Raw genomic sequence first — 20,038 nt, forward strand, 5'->3', positions numbered from 1 at the left:
TTTCCTTCCAAAGTCTGTTTTGATTCCAAAGCAATTGTGAATTTCATTGTCGGGTTGTTTAAATTTGGATGAAAATGTTGTTCTTTAATACTAGTATAGTACTTTAGGACTATCTGATAACAGGGTCAAGGTTTTTCAGTGCCATTTTTAACGAGAAGTTGCTGATACTGACAAGAGCATTGTCTGACTTGTTGGCTATCTTTAAAAAAGGTGATATAGTGTTTTGTTTTGGTTTTTTACCTGCTGGCTGCACTTCAGGGGTGGAAATCCGACACTATCGTAACTCTTATTTTTAAATATCCTGGTCAGAGGGCACTCTTTCATCTACCCCTTAAACTATTGATCTTTGGACCACTGTATGGGGGAATAATTAAAAAAATTACAATGTAAAAATGTGAAAATGTTGTGCACAAGACAAGACAATCTGAAGCCAGAACTCAAGACCTGACACTATGAAAACAAACATAATTTTCAATGTTTGTTTGTAGAGTTTCAATCATTTTCAGCAGTGAAGAAAGTTCAATATCACAATAATGTGTGGTTTTACCAATTTCTTCTCATAACAAAATATATGAAGTTGAACAACTCATCTTTAGCGCCCCTAGCGCCACGGTGGAGGACAGCGGCTGACATCCAGTAACGCGAACACACACACACACGCGCGCGCGCTTACACGCACACAAACACGCACACACATCGTTGCTCTCTGCTCCAAGAGCTCCACTGAAAGAGTCACTCCAAGCAAAGCCCTTCTACATGTCCTTTTTCCCCCGGACTCGATGGCGATACGTCCCTCGCCCCGCTAGCGGCACCCAGCCCTCCTCCAACAACGGCGTTATCCGACGTTTGATTGGATTAGAGCGGGGTTAGCCTTTGCCCTCTCAACCCCCGTTGTTGAATTTTGGCTAGCTGCTTCCTGCTCCCACCCCCGGCGAATCGAGCAAGAACCGACCGAGAAGCGACTTAGGACCGAGCGGCGAAGCGTGCTCCACGGAGACGTCTGACGCCACCCCCGTCGCCGCAATCACTACAAGCGAAGCCCGAGCCGAGCACTCGGCAGGCGGACGAGACTAGGAGACGGCCATGCGGAGGAAATCCAGGATATTGTTATGTTTTGCGGTGCTTTGGGTCCTCGGGATAGCCTACTACTTCTACTCGGGGACGGCATTAGGACGAAAGGTATGATTTGGAACACCCCCCCCCCCCCCCCCCACATCTCATTATTTTCTTATTTTGATCAAGCCATTATTTTCGGGGGGCAAAGAGGCGCAGGAGTGCCCGTGCCCTGGTCCCCTTGCTCGGTTTCTGGCCATGTCGCTGATGTGTACATCGAATTGAAGGCCGCGTTAATGTCGATAAATGGGTTTGAAGTTGATTACGATTTGGAACGAGTGCCCGATTTGTGCGACTCGCCGGTGAACTTGCACCGTCCCCTCGCCGGGTGTTCCCATGTGGCAGCGGCAGCGGGAGTGAGGCGCGGTCTGAACCGGCCAACGTGTCTTCCCCGGCCGGGGAGTCTCGGTGGGAGGCTGCCAGTCGGCTTGGTTATCAGGGCCGGCCGGGGAGCTTCGCCCGCGGACTGGCAAACGTCAGCAGCAGCACATGAGCGGAGAACAGGAAGTGAAAACAGCGCTGCAGTCAGGGAATGTGATTTGGAAATTGAACAATGTTACGTACTTTTTTGAAGTCTTGCTCATTGGTAGAGACTGTGCACTAACTCGTCATTTTTGCAACCTGAACACTTTCTCTGATTGACATTTCCAATGATGACCATTTATTCTTATATTTTGCAACATTTTAAAACATGGCAGAAAAATCAAAACATTGCATCTACATACTCTCTGATTTTAACCCTTTTAGAGCTAGTGGCTGTTTTGGGGTATTTTGATCCAATTTAATTGACCCAACCAATCAGTTGAATGAGTAACCTTTTCAATGTATAAATGTCAAATATAAACTTAATGAGATTTTTTTTATTTGTCTCTTTTTCTTTTCTACTTGATGGTGTAAATGTTTGCTGATCTTATGTGACCTGACATGTTTCTGTTTTTTTTTTTTTTTTTTGTAACCACACTTTGGTGAGTTTAGTTCTTTTTCCGCCTAGCAATTAATTGACTCCAGCTGTCTATCACTCTGTCTTTTTTCCTCAAGTACAGAACAGGTGGAGACTGTCATGCAATATTCTAATCTCATTAAGGGCAATTAGTGGTTTTGTACTTGAACCAGTTACCTCCTGACTGCAACTGGTGACTTGGACGGTATGCTCACATTAAACAAATCTGATGCAAAATCTGTGCAGTACTGCGAACACAATCATTTTAATGTCTTTGGAAGTCTTCAGCATGTAAATATCAACAATTTCGAGTGCCTCTGATGAACCCCAAATGAAGTTCCGGTGTCCTTGATTTTCTCGAGAATTTTGTTGCCACATTTTCCAGCACAAACCTTTATCTGAAGAGTGTACCCACAGCATAAGAAGGATCTCATAGTTTAAAAAGAGTTTTCAAAGTATATTTTGACTGACCTCAACCATAAGCATTATAGGTTGGATACGTTAATGGAAACGGGAACAAAATCCTGTTCTTTTTCTTTATCGGGATTAGCTGGTGTTTAAACAGAGGCGTGTAGACTTTTCATAACCACTGTTGTGTTCTTGGCATCCTGGCATATTATACTGTAAATGGAAAGCAAACATCCTTCAAGAATCCGTTTGTGTGGGGGAAATAATCACGTGCAGTTAGCAGGTTTTTGCTTACTACTATTGATCGACCAATTAACGGCGCCGATATTTAGCAATTTCACCATCGGCTCCGATACATTGTGGAAGAGAGAGTAGCGCTCTACATGGGTGCTTGTAGGCACAGCACTGTATTTGTGTGTGTGAGAATATCCCGTGTGTTTTCCACCTGCCTCTTGTCTAGTCATATCAGCCTCGGTGTGTTTGCATCACACTCCATGCAACCACATTAGGCCATTTACTTTCCTATTAAGGCGATTGATGTGTTTACCGGTATGCATTTCTTGCTTGTTAAAGGGGTCAAAGTGGCAGCATATCTTGTTCAGCTCGTTTTGGAGGTTGAATGATGGGCTGTGTCAGCTTTGTACCAAGGGTGCAGCGTCTAACTAGGCACTTTGACACAGGGCTTATTCTAAATTGATCGAGTCTGTGGAATATTAACGCTTTAGTAACTAGACTAGGATGAAGTCAACTGTGGTCCAGTGGCAAGTACATTGCTCAAAACTTGAGATGGTGAAGTTCAAATCAGGAATAGGTTTGAATCCACTCTTTGCAATTGTCAAATTCTTTATTGAGATAATGAAAGGATAAATATAACTTCCAAATTGTACATTTCAGAAGTCACTGTGGTCCAGCGGCAAGTACATTGCTCAGAACTTGAGATGAAGTTCAAACCAGGAGTGGGTTCTATAGCATGATTTCCAATGTTATTCTTGATTTATGCCGCGTTGGTAGTCTTTTAATTATTTTGGCAGTCTAGATTGCGTCAGGCTGCTACAATGTAGCTCACCAATCTATCGCTATCCCGCCTCCGCAACCTGCGGGGAAACGCAATCCAGATCTCTGTGTACCATTCCCGACAGCGCCACGACGAGCTGTAGCACTTGGCGTGTGTCACTGTTTGTCTTGGTCATCGTTTGGATGCAGCAGTAACTCCATTCTCAGGTTTACTTTAGAAATTTACAGAAGCATTGCTTTCGGGCACTGCTAACATTGGGAATTATGGAATATCTTCTTCATCTTTTACTGATGTGAACCCACTTCTTCAAATTCAGAGGAAAACATGTATGGTTGGATGTCCAAGATGAAAAAATATCCATAATTAGGAGATTTTCTTACACGACAAACTAGCAGAAGAAACACAACTTGGACATTTAACAAAGCCCTCTTTGTTGATGCATTGTGGTACACAGGAGATAGTGTTGCAACCCTTTTTCCAAGATACCCCCTTGTGAATTCCATCAACAGGAACGTTATGCTTTCTGCCAGTTCTAAGGAATGTAGCGTCTACTTTCATGATAATCGGGGCTGTGAGAGAAAAGCTCGGCGCCAAATTTGTACCGAGGCGCGGGAGAAGCCAACAGACTTCATTAATGTTGTCAGATGTTCAAGCAAAGCCGCAGCTGTTTGGCAAACCTAAGAAGAAAAATGCTTTTTTTTTTGTCGTCGCCCCATCCCATGATTACGCGTTGTGAACATGTCAATTGCATATTACTTTGTATTTACAACTCTTGAGAAAATTTGCTTCATCTTTGTTTTTTTTGTCCTCTTATTCTGGATATTCTTATAGGTCTTTGGTTAACTAGTTCTATGTTTTTGCTTGTGATGATTATTAAATAAATGGCATCAATTAGTATATAGTTTCATTGTTTTAGTATAAATTCTTAATTTAATTTCATTAAACGTTAAAAACATACTTTAAGTGTCACTTATTTATATTGTATATTATGTATTTTGTTATATAAAGTGACACAATACTCATTGCAATACGATATTCAAGTTCCAACATATTGCATAATACCTTCCTCATTTCTTACTTATTTTCGCACGAATATTATCTTACCTGCCCTAAATTATTCTTAAGTCTGAGTGTGAATGCAAGTCCTTGTTTCCCTTCCCATGTCCTGCGATTGGCTGGCAGCCAATACAGGGTGTGTCTCCCCTTCTGCCCACAATTGGTTGGGATAGGCTCAAGCACCCCAGCGACCCTTGTGAGAATAAGCGGTGTGGAAACTGAATGAATGTTATCTTACCATGTGCAAATATTTTGACCATTTAAACATCTTTCCGGGCATCCATGGCTATCATGGCCAGCCACGGTCATCTTTTACCACAATGGGGAACATAGTATTACCTGTAAACGTAGCATAAACGCACCGCAACGCCTCATTAAGCACTGCTTAGGGCCACTTCCAAAAATGGATAACCATACCAGTGAGTTTTGAGAATGTACTGTGCTTATATTGTGGTTTGGATTGGCTTCCAGGTGGCGGCTGAGGCTTCATAGCTCCCAGCAAACATGAAATGATGCATAACACTGAAGTGCAGAAAAGTATATTATTTCTTTTCCGTTTGATTTCTTTCTACTTCCTGTACACATCTCAAATTCCATCTTTATCAGGACATCAGCTGCGTATTCTAGATACTGGTCTGACCTCTTCTGCCTGTTTGGCACAAACATTGTTAGTGGCCCACATCTTTAGCACTCTTCTCCACAGTTAAGTATCAGTTCAGATGTTATCCCTCACGGCATGCTGGGCTTAGTCACAGCTCACACACGCGACTTTAGCACTTCCAATACTGCGCTAATGAGAAAATGCACTGTAATTTCGGCCCCTAAACAACACCGGCATTGACAGTGAGGTAAATGGAGCAATCAGAGACATTTTTTGAGGGTCTGGAAAAGGAGGTGGCGGGGGTAGAAGACTGCCATAGTTATAGTCCAAGGATAAAAAAAAGAGGGTGAGTAAGACACTGTGGCTGAATGTGGAAAAATAGATTCTCTTCTGTCATCATGGGGGGTGGAAAAAGCAAATACGCAAGAACAAACGAGGCCCACTGCCTACCAAGTGATATAGCTAAAAATGAATCGCAATAGGGGGGTTGTTTTAATATAGATTTTTTTTAGGTGGATCGGGAATGACATTTTATAGACCATAGTAGTATATGAAAAAGCAAAATTGATTACTTCAACATACTTTAAAAAGTGTCACATTTTTCTGCTACTGCATTTTTTTATCATATTGCATGTGGGATAAACTGTAAAGCTGAACACAGAAAATGACACAATGTACACTAAAGTAAATTCCATTATTGAGCTCCTGATAAGTAACACAATAACCGTTGTCTTTCACTAGTTTGTGACAAGAAATACGACAACACTTACAGTTACATGCTCTTTAGGTTTTATATTGACATACGCTGGTAAAAACAATGTGTATATATATATATATATTCCAATGTGGTATTGGATTCAGAATATTCAGTTCAAACTTATAATTTTCTTATGTTTGCATTGAAGAGATTGCTCTGCCCTTATTAATCACTCAATTTCATGAGACACGAAGCCTTTTGCAAGTAATTCCTGATAACCTCATTTTTTTCCCCCTTGGAGATCATGCTCATCTTTCTTGCTCCTAATGGTTGAATTCCTCTAAGGGCGATCACGCAATTTTCAAGATGTCTTTCGATGTGGCAAGCGCAATAAAATGTTACTCATCTCATTTCAACATTCCTAATGCTAGTAGACTCCACTCACAGCTGTGCAAGTGTGATAATGTTTTAATTGAGCCAGTAAACTCTTCCGGGGGGTTTATTTAAAGTGTCGACAGCAGCAAACACAGTTATCAACTCAAAAATGTTTATTTAAAAGAATATATTTTTAACACTCAATCTGCCAAAGGGCAAGTCGTGTTAAGATTCTGCCAGGTGACTAAGAGGAGCTGTATGTGTGTGTGTGTGTGATTAGAACAGTTGAGCTTTCACTGTTGTAGGCGCTTAATTAAAAAATAGAAAGCATGACCACATGCACCACATACATTGAATTTTTAAGCTCTAACCTTTCTGACCCGTGTCAAACCATTTGAGCTTCTTGCAAACACACATCCATCCATCCATCCATCCAGACATACCTTGTTCTCTCATCTCACCTTGAGATGTCTGCATAGATGTGTTGAATCCAGGTCACTTGGGTGCATCAGATTGCTCACTTGCAAGATATGCCTGCCTCCATCTCAAGTGTGAATGACCGGTGAACATTTTATTTGACTTTTCAGTAGCCATCCTTCACTTCATCCCAGTATGGCAATGGCGTCATTATGTAATCTTCAGTCTCCTTCATTGAGATACATTTGGTCAATCGGCTTTTTACTTTATGACCATTTTCAATCTTGGTGGTACTCAAAGTCCTTTTGCCCATTTACTTGTGATATATGCAGAGCTGCTGGTATCTAGGTAATAGTATTGGAACATTTTTACGGGTCTGCTTAAAGATGTACAGGATTGGTGCGTGCCGACAGAGCATCTTTTATATACTGCCCGGAAACCGTACATTTCTCCACGACAAAGTATGCACTTTCTTAGCCACCCTTGTAACAAAGTTGAAAGTCCAACAGTAAAGTTTAAGGTGCCAGCCAGGAAGAAAGTTGCAAATAGTCTTTTTTTTTTTTATTTTTTTTATACAGCATGTTGAAATGGTTTCAGGAAGCAGATGTGCTGACTTGGCTGGTCGTGCTAAAACGAAGGCAGAATTATGGTGAAACCGTGGCAGGTTTGCTGATGTTTGATTGATCGTATCATTTGATGAATTGATGTTAAATGTCACTGGAAAGCGTACAAACCCATTAATCAACCCTCTGCAACCTGCCAATGTTGGGAAAAATAGCGTGTTTTATCTCTTGATGGATGGGAGCGGGATTTATTTTGATATTTTATGCTATTTATTCATTCAATCTGATGTTGGACTCCACAAAGTATTTGCCATTCAATTCCATAAAAAAGAGATTCTTCATTCTGGTGTTTTATTAGTATCTATATCAAGATATATATTAACTAGAACTAATGCTCAGTTTAATCATCCTCACCAATGACTAGTTTTATGTTATACTTAAAACATATTGACACATTGTACAGAATCATGCAGCAAAGCGATTTAATGTGGGATTAATGAGCCTTTCAGGCTATTTGTCCTTTTCAACCTAACATGACTAGTAACATAAACACATATAAACTCATGTAAACTAGTGTTTTGTTTATGCAAAGACAGTTTTGGAGGCAGTACCAAATTATATTTATAGCATTTTTAACTCAGCCACTGCCAAAAACAGCGATTGGATGTCAAAGCCATTTCAAAATGCCATTTCAGAAAGCCTCTGACTAGATTAGAGGCTCATTTGGCTATGAAGAAAATGAGTGAGTTTAGAGTCATTTTCTAAAATTCTGTGTTGGATAATGAACCAGGACCAAGAAATACGACAGCCTTTATGCAGCACTTGGCTTCAGAGTGACAGCGGTAGGAGACACGGAAATACCGATGTGTTTAGTGCGACTCCAAATCTTGGTAGCAGAAGGCACAAACTCCTATGAATTAAGGTGCCCCTTATCGCCATTGCACCCCAATCACACTCATTTGCCACTTGAGATTTTTCAGCAGTAAGGTAAGCCGTTGCATATGTATAAGATGTTGCCCTTACCTTAACGCTTAACCCCACCGTCCTTGTCGATTCACGACGTCATCCATTCGCCTCAATACTTAATTGCGCCACGTCGCGTGCCAGCTAGGCTTGAGGATATGTGACATTAATCCTGAAAAGTGTTTGAGCTGCTTGTGTAAGGTTAAGAACGCCAAAGTATACGCCAAGTGGCTGGGTGGAGTTGATGAGGTCCTGTGGTGCACTACCGGCGGTCCAAAGCTAACTCAGAGTTGCTTTTCCAGCTCTCCAAATAACTTCTTAGTTTGAGCGCAAGCACCGAACTTCAGCTAGACATAATAGCTGCAAGAAAAAGTCGCGTTTCTTTTGGGATGACCGAACTCTTAACAAACTCACCTGGCACTGACACGGAGTATGGTATTGAGATTCCTCCCTCGACGATTTGCTGTTCGTCACAGTTATTGGCTCTCAAACTCTGCGTCTGCCTCCCTTTGTCATTGTTTTATTAAAACAGCAAATCCTTGGAGGGCAACGCTTCCTTCCCACAGACCCCATCTTGCACGTTAATGACAGGCTGAGCAGTGTTGACTGAATCATGATAATCAAGAATATCTTTTCTCTGCCACTGAGTTTTTTCATTAAAATTCATGACCGTTGTGAAATAAAATTACATTTTGGAAGTGTCATATTGACGCGTGGAGACAAAGTGGCTCAGATGAAGATCTGGATTTTGGTTGGGCAAATTCCTGGGCTGCTGCTTACCAAAAATGTCTCACAAATGTGTCATAATTCCTCCAACTAAACATCAAATGGAAGAAACAACAAGGAGGATTATTTAAATGAAATTCTTGGGAACTATTTTCATGCTGTATTTTTGATTTGTCTGCTTCTGCGATCTTTCATACAATCAATATTGTGTTTAAATGCAATAAGGCTAGAATTTCCTTACCTAGCCTTCGGTTTTCCCATACCGGGCATATACGTCGTAGTTAATCTACTGAACTCTATCATACTGTGAGATTGGCTGCTCAGGTTTATGTAAGCAATGTTAAACTTTAATGTTCAAGCAGCTCCTCAACAAACATCCAACTGCAAACATGACCTACAAATATATCTGGTTAACTGAAGAGAAACATATTTGCAAATGGACATGGCCCCAGCGAAGCTAAATATGTAGTAGTTTGTCCTCATGTTGAAACTACTATATTTAGCCTTTGTGGACTTATCTCAGTGTGCGAGGGAAGCAGAAATTTAAAAAAGACCTTTTCCAAGACTGTCTGACAAAAAATAAAAACGTTGTTTTCTTGCTGTCATCATTGTCTATTTTCAATGAAACTTCTTTCTGTAGCCAATATCCAGAATAGGAAACAAAGGGCATTCTTTTCCATTCTTGATTGTTAGGCATTGTATGCCTGTGGTTTTCAGCTTTCTGTAGTGTTGTTTTGTAATTTTAAAAACACACCAATTAGGGTTGACCAAAAGTAAAAGAGAATCTGCTTTGACATTAAATGTGGCTAACGAGATTTAATATGCGCTAAGATCAAGTTTAATCTAAAATCTAATTCAAAAGTCTAGTTAATTATGGCATTATCAATGTCAAGTCACTATTAGTAGCAGGCCGCTGATATGATAAAGGATCAGGGCCCATAATTTGATAATGGTGCAGGATGATCTTAGACTTTCTTGTAACCTGAGGCAGATGTGTATAATTCATGAAATTAAAGTAAGTCCTTGAATCTCTGGGGCTGTCGTAATTTAACTCAATATTTGCCACGTGTGTCCATGTATTGCTTTGAAAATATACTTTGAGAAAATGTACCTAAATGTGCTCAGATCGTTTGAGTCATGCTTAGCAGTCTTTGCTTCCCGTTAGTTCTTGTAAACAATTGAACACAGCTGGAAGGTTCTCCTTGCCAGAATGAAAAGAGCTTTTGTGACTCATCGGACTGACCAAAAACATCTTGGAAAAGCCAGTTTGACGGTGAAATTCACGTCCATGAGTGGATGCAAACCTCTGACCACAACTATATAGGTCAGAACTTGAAAAAGGAGGAATGTTTCCCCTACTGAGAGTAGCAATTTGTTTCAAAAGGCCTGCAGATCATTAGAGAAAAATCTCTCCGCAGTCAATTCACAGTGGCGTTAGTATGTAATTAGCCCTCATTAGATCTCTTACATCTGTTCCTTGCCTGCCTAAAATGTTGGTAAATTTAACAAATTACAAGATGGGCTTTTGTTTAGAGATTGAAGACTAGACCACATCTATCAATCATGGGTCACCAAATTATTGGATTATCACAAAATTATTGACCCCAGCCACTCTTATCACCATCTTCTTGTTCTCCTGACCTATCTGGAATTAGCGTCCCCATCCCTTGTGGCGTACACCTGGTGTCATCGTAGTTTATATTTATCAAATTTATTGAAAGTTTCTATTCTTATTGTGGACAAAAATGATTTGACGATAATTGCCGTTATCGTCTACATACGACATCAGCTAAATGGTACGCAAACAAACAAACCCGAAACCCCTCAATACAGTTACGTGAACCGTTACAGGCTTAATAGGTAGTACAAAATGTATGGTCGCGTTTACTCATCAAATCAATCATCACTGCACACAGAAGATGATGACGTTTCCTCGGGGAATGCATAAATTTAATTGACATTTGAGTTGTGGCAAAAATGATTTATTGTTGGACTGCAGCCAGAGGATCATAAATTGACTTGCCAACAGGCTTACGGTATGTGATGTTGTATTCTTCTCGTGAAATGTTGCTTTGGCTCCAATTCAGCCAATCGTAGGGCGGATGGCGTCTGCTTTATCTCCCATCAAATGTTTGTCGACATGTTTCAAAGCAAAAATACATATTGCGCTTAATGTAATTAGGACTGACATTTATTTAATACAAAGTGATGTGTTGTGTGTATGAATTTTGTGTCTGGGATGACACGGTATTCCAGACCTAACAAATTCAGCGAAAAGAACCTGAAGTCAATATCAAGTAAAATCCTCCAGTGTTTTCCCATTAATACTATTAGACAGACTCACTGCGGTTTTGTGTCATGCGCTTTTATTGTCTCACACCCAACAGATACTTATTTTTTTTGTGGTGAGCGTAATCACAGAGCAGCACTGTGGTCACCGAGGGAACAGTCGTTTAGTGTTCGCTGAAAGGAAGATGAGGTGGGAGGCCAGCATCAAAGAAGGCAGAGAGGAAGAAGGGGGGGCTTCAGTCAGCCTGAAGAAAAGAGAAGGAAGCTTGTGGTTGATGAAAGTGTGTGTACAGTCAAGCTAGGTATTTAAAACCCCCGCCCCCAACAGCCCACCAGCATCCAAGCCTACGCATCCCCTCGGCTCAAACGTACTGTAATGATTCAGCCCTCGTTTTTAGCTGCTATGTTCCTCCTAGTGATACCTACTGGTCAGTTCCAGCCAGCTTTACCCTCCTCTGGTTTCCCCTTAAAATTGGATTGAAACTGGGCCAGTAGTAAATCAATTGTAAAAAAAACCCCAAAAACAAACATGGTTACCAAGGAGCTGCCAATACTTTCAAGATCTGCTGCCAAGCATTTAATTATTCTATTCTTTTCCAGCTCTGCACAATACAACACCTTCTTCAAAACAGCATTTAGAATATTTAAAGGAAGACGAAAGTGACAATTGTCTCATGTGGTCAATGCCATTCATTCATATGTCACACAGTAAATGAGTCTACTTTGACATATGACTTCCATGTCAGCAGTTTTTGTAGAAATCTCAGTTTTGATAGGCTACATGTCTTCCCAGCGTGAGTCCTTGTTGACCCATACGCTAAGCCTATAAAAAAATAAATTAAAAAAAACAGCATGTGTGAAAGATTTCCTGTTCTAGTAACACAATAGATGGCATCCTGTCCTGCATCTGACTTCTTTTAAGTGAGGAGGACATGCTGAGAGGCATGACCTGATGATTCGGTCACTCGCAGCTTGTGATGGAATCACTGGATTGTTAAGAAGTTGTTAACTCTGTCCGTGCTATTGATGATGATGATGGACATCCAATTCCATGGCTCTTTTCATCTTTCTCATGTGAATCGAAACAAGTTTGTCATGGGTAGATACCCATGGATGTGTATCAGTGCTAGTGGCAGCCAATGACTTTAAAAAATCTCTCAAAAAATACTACTAGAGGAGCACATAGACTAAACATTCATCAAACTATAACCAAATCCTCTTGTTAATCTTTGTCCTCCAAATTTAATGACCCATTTCATATGGCAAAAACAACTTGTAAATGTGATAATAATCTCTTGAGTCTTGCAAGGTATCAGTATTTTTTTCATGGTACCATTTCTCGCAATTAAGAATCCTAGTTAAGTCAGACAATGCTTTTAGGATTACATATATTCATACCTAATATATTTCAGTTGATATTTTACATGAATAATAGCTGTAATTGGTATTCTTTTGGTTGAACCTAGAAGGCACAACAGATCCAGGAACCCTAAACCTAGACCTCCCTGTATAGGAATGTTCATGTGTTTTCAGTTTTTGTGTGTATGTGTGTGTATGTGTGATGCAGATGCCAGAACATACAATTATGCCATTGAGCTGTTTTACACCCAGAATCCCTCCTGCTGACACAGACACATTGGTGTGACTTGTTGCAGTTTGTATAGTGACGTGTGCATAAAATGCTCCAGTCGCCAGTTGAGACTGTGGACTTTCCCCTCGGTTTTTATTGTTTTCCTCTTCCTGATGATCTCTCTTGAGGCAACACACATCATGAGAGTTCTGCGAAGAACAGGCTGGGTGGGTGTTAGAAACTAAGAGAAAAATGTGTCTAAGCACATTTGAAAGTCTAGTGACATTTGTTTAAAAACCTTTCCACCATCCAGGATTATTGTCTTTAGTCTACAGAAGAGCACTTTTCATTTTGAGTGATCTTCAACTCAAGGTTTTATCTTGGGTTTTTGCATAACTTTTTTTTTTTAGCCGGTTCACTTTAAACTTATCAGATTTATTTTTCCAAGATTGTAAATGTGGGCTGACCCAAGATGTTTGGAGTTAAATGTCACATCAGATTAGGCTCAATTTTGGGTCTGTGTTTATTTTTCTGACCACATGTAGTGACAGCTGTCGTACTACACGTACCGCGTTGGCTTGTACAATGCAATGACTGCGGTTTGAAGACGATCTGTTCTGAAATGTTGTCTTAACTATATAATTGATTAGCATTGGGTATTAATGCTGCTCTGTTTCATGTTAAACTGTCACCAACTAAAGACATTTATTTAAAAAATGCAACATTTAGGGATTCTTATAGTGTTTAGGTGGTTTCAGTTTTCACTTAGTGATGTCAGCGTGAATTGTCGTTGTGGTGTCAAGGGTATATGATGCATCCACCCAGTTTGGTACACGAATGGCTCAGAGTGCCATTCGATCGGAAGCTCATAATATTGATTGACATTTTGTGTTGAACTATAGTGAAATTCCCCACCTTTTCTGTTGTACTATTGCAAATTCACTGAGATAAAACCATCTAAACCAAATCCAGAAGATGTTTTTTAAAACAAGTAATAATAGACAGATTGAACCACATGAATTCAACCCGCTTTAGTCATCGCAAAATAACACAGTAAAATGGCGAGAAAAAAATCTCACATTGAAGCCTGTCTCAGATTTATTAGTGTCAAATGGTGTGATTGTACTAAAACTGAGATTTTGGGCCCTATTAATTCTGACAGCACTTCTGTTAGCTGTGCTTGTTGTTCTGGCAAAACCACAGACCCCGTGATATTTTTATATTTTCTTTTTTTAAGTGCCAGTCAAGATCAATTGGGTTTTTGGGCACAAATGGATATTTGTGACATGAGACTATAAATGAAGTGTATATAGTTGTTAGATGGAAAAAAGCTCAGAAATTCCCACTCTTTTCTATCTTGCATGTCGACGCTTTAGTTTGATTCCTTGTTTGCTCCTGTTCTAATAAACCACGTCGCAGTCATGTTATGTTCTATTGTATGCATATTATTCTTGAATTGTTGTTTGTATGTGATCTACAATTGGCTGGTGAAGACTAAAGATGGTTCTGCAATTCTCAGAAATGTAATGCGATGTGTGTATTGCCATCGAACAAAAGGCACTACAGCAGTTGTGTGCATCTTAAAAGATGCTGTGATGCAGAACCAGGCTCGGGTGATTGTAATATCAATATCGACTGGAGGAAGAAGTATATTACTCATAATTTGTTAAAGTGGAGGACGTTGGAGACACAAAGTGGATAGATAACATTGGCAAGATGCAGTGGTGCATAATGTTACATAATGTTGCTTGTCACTAAAGGAAGGAGGCATCGAGCCAAGATGGATACCTCAATTTGTCAGTCTTTTTTATTTTTCTGACAACCTTTAAAGCCATATTCATATCAGCCTCGGTGTGTTTGCATCACACTCCATGCAACCACATTAGGCCATTTACTTTCCTATTAAGGCGATTGATTGACGCTTTAGTAACTAGACTAGGATGTAGTCAACACTTTTCCAATGGTGTTAACATTGTCTTTTAAACTGCAAACTGGTTATGTTAAAATTAACAGCACTGTTTCTCGTGTCAAACACATTTAGTAGTACCCAAGTTAGATATTAACCATTGTATTGTTTAGTGGAAGTACATTAAATTGCAGATTAGCACACTTTGAACACTTTATTTCCGAAGCTGTTATCCGCTACTGTCAATTTTACACTTCAAATAAAATGTTAAAGACAACTGAATATTGTGCAATGGAGCAAATACATAACTTGGCCTCAAAGTATGCCAGTTATCTTAACTAACAGTGCAAATGCAATTTTTATGCAAATGATTACCCTTGACACATATTTGGACACCAACGGTGGTGCAACACAAAAGGCAATATTCGTAGGCATATTTTTGGGTGACCTTAAAATAACAATGACTTTTTTTACAGCATTTTCCATTCACCAAGTTTTATTATCATACTGTGTGAGACTGAAGCGAATTGATGAGTACAGTACGTACGCAATTTAAATATGCACACTGAAAACATCCAACTATTCTGCGTGTGAACTCTTGGCTCCTTTTAGATAATCCATCATCAATTCTGATCAGATTATAGTGGATTACCCATTGACCATTAGAGGATACGCATACAAACACACACACACACACGTTTATTTACATAATGTGCGCATCTAACCTCACAGAATGCACAAATGATTCTGAGACCCCATCTACACACTTGGAAATATGAGTTGACGCTTTTTAAATCCCACTCACTTTTTCACTCACCCATTCACCCATGTCGTGATGTGTTAGGAGATTTAAAGTTTATCCTATTAACCGAGCAGCAGGTGAGATAAGAACCTTTTACTTGGCATAAATCAAATCAAAAGCCAAATCAAAAGCCTTTATTGTCATAATACACAGCTGTGTATAACGAAATTGGTGGTGCTACTCCACAAAATGCGTTTTCCCATTAAAAAAAACAAACATAAATAAGCATGGAATGTCCTATTATATGGAATACTGTATACTTACTGATGTAATTTGTGTTTACATCCTAATAGTGATTACATACTAAATTAAAATACACAATTCTGGGCATCCAATTTTAATGAAATGTTTGTATTAGGAAGTTGCTTCGCGCCAGCCATTTCAATTTAGAAGTGACACCATTTTTTTTAATGTGGGATATGCATTCAATGGTCTTGCAGTTGTACACCAGCCGGATTTTATCGCTGGCTGCGGCATGAATGATTGCCAGTCTCTGAATATGCCCCGAAATTGGCGAGCAGTCAACAGTCTAATGAGCCTTTCGGTCGAAGTCAGCTGACGTTGCCGTCTGTGTTTCATGGCTAAACGAGTTAAGAGATTCCAAAATTGATAGCAGTGGTAATGATGTGTGTTGAATCTAGTGTATTTCATCCATAAAAATAAGGCTCAATTAAGTGTGAATCCGTGTTATTAGGAACACACTGCGTCTTTGTGCATTATTCATTTCTGATTATATAATTGTTAAGATCTGCTGGCAGATAATCACGTTAAATTGAAACATTGCCCGTATTTAATGACTTATTATGACTTAGGGTTCTAATAATGTCCAAGCACGAGTTGAGGGATTTTCCAACTTGGTTGAAATCCCCATAAAATGTCCGGTGGTAAGAAAATTCAGTTTCAGTGTGACATCAAGTTATTTCCACTGACGTTAGCCACTTTGCTGTGTTGCAAAGACCCCATGCATTAGCTATTAAAATGCTACTGGAAACCACACTTGCTTGGCTTTATGTTGGATGCTGCCACTAAGGCCATGCAATGATTCGGTGCCTGCTTTTTTTTCCCCCTGAGGAGATGCCATGAGCAGTTTCAGATACTAAAACGAAACAGTACCAGCACTGTTAAAGACTGCTGTTTGTCTTGTCGCAAAGGGCAAGACTAGGATTCATGTCTCCTAGGTTTTGTTTGATAGTAAAGTTATATACAACAAAAATACCTTAGGTAAACCCAAAGTCAGGCCAATTATTTAAAAAAAAATGTACTATATCTTTTCTGCTTCAAATCATTTCATCAATATGAACTTGGTTATCACATCTGCCAACAATCAATAATTTGCTAAGCAACAATTCAAATCCAGTTATGTAGCTCATCTTTTACTGAACACATCATTTGATGCAGACTCATTGTCCAAAACGTCTCCAAAGTTAATAAACGAGAAGCTTTCCCTCCCTGCAAATGTCTGAAAATGATGGATGAATAAAATGAATTAATAAACTTCCCCGCACGGCTTGAGATGGATCAGTCTTGTAGTGAATGGCTCACAATCCCCATCTCAAAGTTAATTGAAGATTCACAAAGAGGGGACATAAAGGCACACAAAAAAAATTCCATAGAGGGAATAAAATCTTTTCAGCTGCAGATACTTGTCTCCCTCTGTATGCAGCATTAATGTTTCCATTCTTTGTTTTAAGAATATCTTTGGTATGGAGCTTGACAGATTGAATAAGTTGCCAAGAACCAAAAGGATGCGTCACATGATAGGATTTTTTTTCTTCACAGAAAAGCTTAAAATTCAACAAGTTATTGAAAATCTGCCAAACCAATTGTTGCGTGCAGTTCCCTTAAGTGTAAACTTTTAATAGCCTTGCCCCATATTGCATTGATCCAATGGCTTTTAATGTTTAATTAGTACTTGGGTGGCTTATGTGAATAGGCAGTAGAAACATGTTTGTGGATTTCTCGCTGTCTAGGGTAACAGTTTAGATTGAAGGGACTATTAAACTTTTTTTTCCAATGCATCTTCTTTTGTTTTTTCAGGATGACTGGGACTCCAGTGACTCATCTGGCCGAAACAAAGCTCATAACTCTGAGGACAAGACTCACAGTCTGGAGGTTCTGCCGCCTGGTAAGAATGTCACTCAATGTGCATGGAAAATGCGCCAATCTTTGCTTACTACAAATGGACAAACAGAAGGTTTCACTAACGACAAGTGTACAGTCATAATTATAAGCAGACTTGAATGGATCGCAATGCTAAAAAGCTGATAACAATTAAGCATAGCAATCATCACTCAGAATACTAAGAAACTATGATTCCATTGATTGGCGCCGCTCAACGTAATGGCAAACTGCTATTTTTCCTCATTTTCAGATACATTTTTTTTCACTTCAATCTTCAGTTTAAGGAATGATAATTTCCAGTAGCGTTACCCTTGACCAGACGTAAGGAAGGATGGGGAACAGAAACGAGAGTTGTTTTTGATTGGCAAAAATATTACCCAAGGTTTTTGTAACATTTTCTGTTTCTGCTTGCTTCTTTTTCATTGGATGTGATTGTTTCTTAAAAACCAAATCAGCAGTCCAAAATGGGGCCAGAAGTGGGATGATTATTTCTTCAGATGATTTCACTCATGTACTTTTTAACTGACCGTTTTAAGTACAAAATTAAGGAGCTACAGGGGGGTCTGCTCTGTCTGTCAGTATCTAAATGTTATGGTTTTACCTAAATCGGGTCCAGCTGTATGTGTTTCTCAAGCAGTCTCGTCATACAGAATATTTCTTTCAGTGTGGTCAAAAATGAAGTTTTTAATCAATGGTATGCATTTTCCAGTTTCTTTGACCTTCATGCGTTAAACAAACTAAGAATACGGGGAGGGGAAAAAAATCCAATACATTGCACAGTTTGCCGGTTGAAATTCCATTACATTATATCCACAACCCCAAGTATGCATCTCCACCCACGGTTTCCAGAAAAAACACCCCAATTACCAAATAGCTGGGCAGACTAAAAAGTCAGAGCGGAGTGACTTGTCATGCATTTCTCGTTGCTGGGAAGCGCGGCTCCTCCTCCCACTCGGTCCCTGCTCTGCCATAAAAGCTGAGCGCGTGCATCTGATTGATCTATGAGTGGAAATGGATTCAGATTTTACTGCAGAATGAGAGGGGCGGGGATATTTTCTTTACAAAGTGACTTTATCACTGTGACAGTTTAGAACAGAGAGAGCCATAAGCAATTCATACTTTCAAAGATTATTCCTGGAGAGCCATACACCGAATTTTAAAGTAAACATACATGAACATTTCTGCATTTTTTAAATTCATTTGACCGCTTTTATAGTCGAAAAAGTCTCCAATTGGTGTGTTCGGGAATCAATTCTTCCTGACTTTTTCCATATTTTTAGCTGACCGGTTAGTGGAGAGCCATATGCACCCATCAAAAGATCCACATACGGCTCCCGAGCCATAGGTTCCCTGGCCCAGTTTAGAATAACACTCTCTATAATATTGTTATATCATTTGGACATATCAAAAAAAAAGGGGGAAAATTCATTTAAAAAAGTGAAAACATAGAGAGCATTATATATGTGTGGGTGGTCTTGCTAATTGTCTACCACCATTTTTAATATTCCAAGGGGTGACACGTAATAGATTTTGTGTTTAAAAATACAGGCATTTGAACTTTAGGGAAATGAACTTTGGGAAAATGAACAGCTTTTAAGCAAATGCTTGGAGATGAAATCCCTTGCTGCTTTTTAAAAATGGAGTCTGGCTTTCTCTGCTTTCTCAATTGCCTTCTATTCTTCTTTGCTTATAATATTTATCAAATATTTCTCCCAATATTCCCCACAAACGGAAAATGTTTTTCATGTATCACACACATTTTGTGTGGCCCGTGAAAGAAAATATTGTGTTTCCATGTTCATGTTTTTAACCAAAATAAAATGTGAATAGAATTTCTTTTGCCCTTGGCCAACTACATGAATGGTAAAATATTGTCTGTTTTTTTTTTCCCTTAGAAAGAAATGAAAATGTTACCTAGTACGTTGTAATAAGACAATGTTTAACTTTTATTTTTTAGAATTGGATTTTTAAAGCTGTTCAGCTTTTATTAACCACACACAGTGAATAAACAAAGCTCTTACACGTGCGTTAAAAAAATTGGATTAAGTGGTTTGCCAGAGTTCTACTGGATGCCATTCCAAAGGCCTCCAGCGGAACTCTGGCAACCCACTGAAGGGAGTCTTGTCTGTCATGCTCCATCAATACGACACCACAGCATCCTGGGATTTGCAGGAAATACTGCAGCCAACACAAACAGACAGAAGGGGGATAGAGCTGAGTGACCAAGAGGCCAAGGAAGTGAAAAACATCCAAACCTGTACGGTCAGGTCCATAGAGGATGGATTCCGAAGAAGGATTCAGGTTTTTTTTGTTTTTTTTCCCCCCACCGTGTAAATGAAATATCTTCTGGTGAGGCTGTGGATTTTTGATTGAGTGATCCACTCTCTAGATACGGATAATAAATTCAGTCTGCCATCATTCAGTTTGAAAGGGTGAGATCTGATCTGGCTATTATTTGTACATGTTTTTTTAGGTA

At 39.4% G+C, this 20,038-nt stretch overlaps 1 protein-coding gene across 1 annotated transcript in view; it reads left to right on the forward strand.

Moving 5' to 3' along the window:
* Positions 1 to 660: 660 nt before the first annotated feature.
* Positions 661 to 20,038, forward strand: part of galnt2 (UDP-N-acetyl-alpha-D-galactosamine:polypeptide N-acetylgalactosaminyltransferase 2) — a 35,913-nt gene continuing 16,535 nt past the window's right edge. Inside the window, exons 1-2 of the mRNA XM_077713058.1 lie at positions 661 to 1,179; positions 17,479 to 17,566. Of these exons, the coding sequence (XP_077569184.1) occupies positions 1,084 to 1,179; positions 17,479 to 17,566 (184 nt within the window). The 5' untranslated portion in view covers positions 661 to 1,083. The remainder of the gene's footprint in view (positions 1,180 to 17,478; positions 17,567 to 20,038) is intronic.

Source organism: Stigmatopora nigra, chromosome 3 (genome assembly GCF_051989575.1).
Source record: "Stigmatopora nigra isolate UIUO_SnigA chromosome 3, RoL_Snig_1.1, whole genome shotgun sequence".
Taxonomy (NCBI): domain Eukaryota; kingdom Metazoa; phylum Chordata; class Actinopteri; order Syngnathiformes; family Syngnathidae; genus Stigmatopora; species Stigmatopora nigra.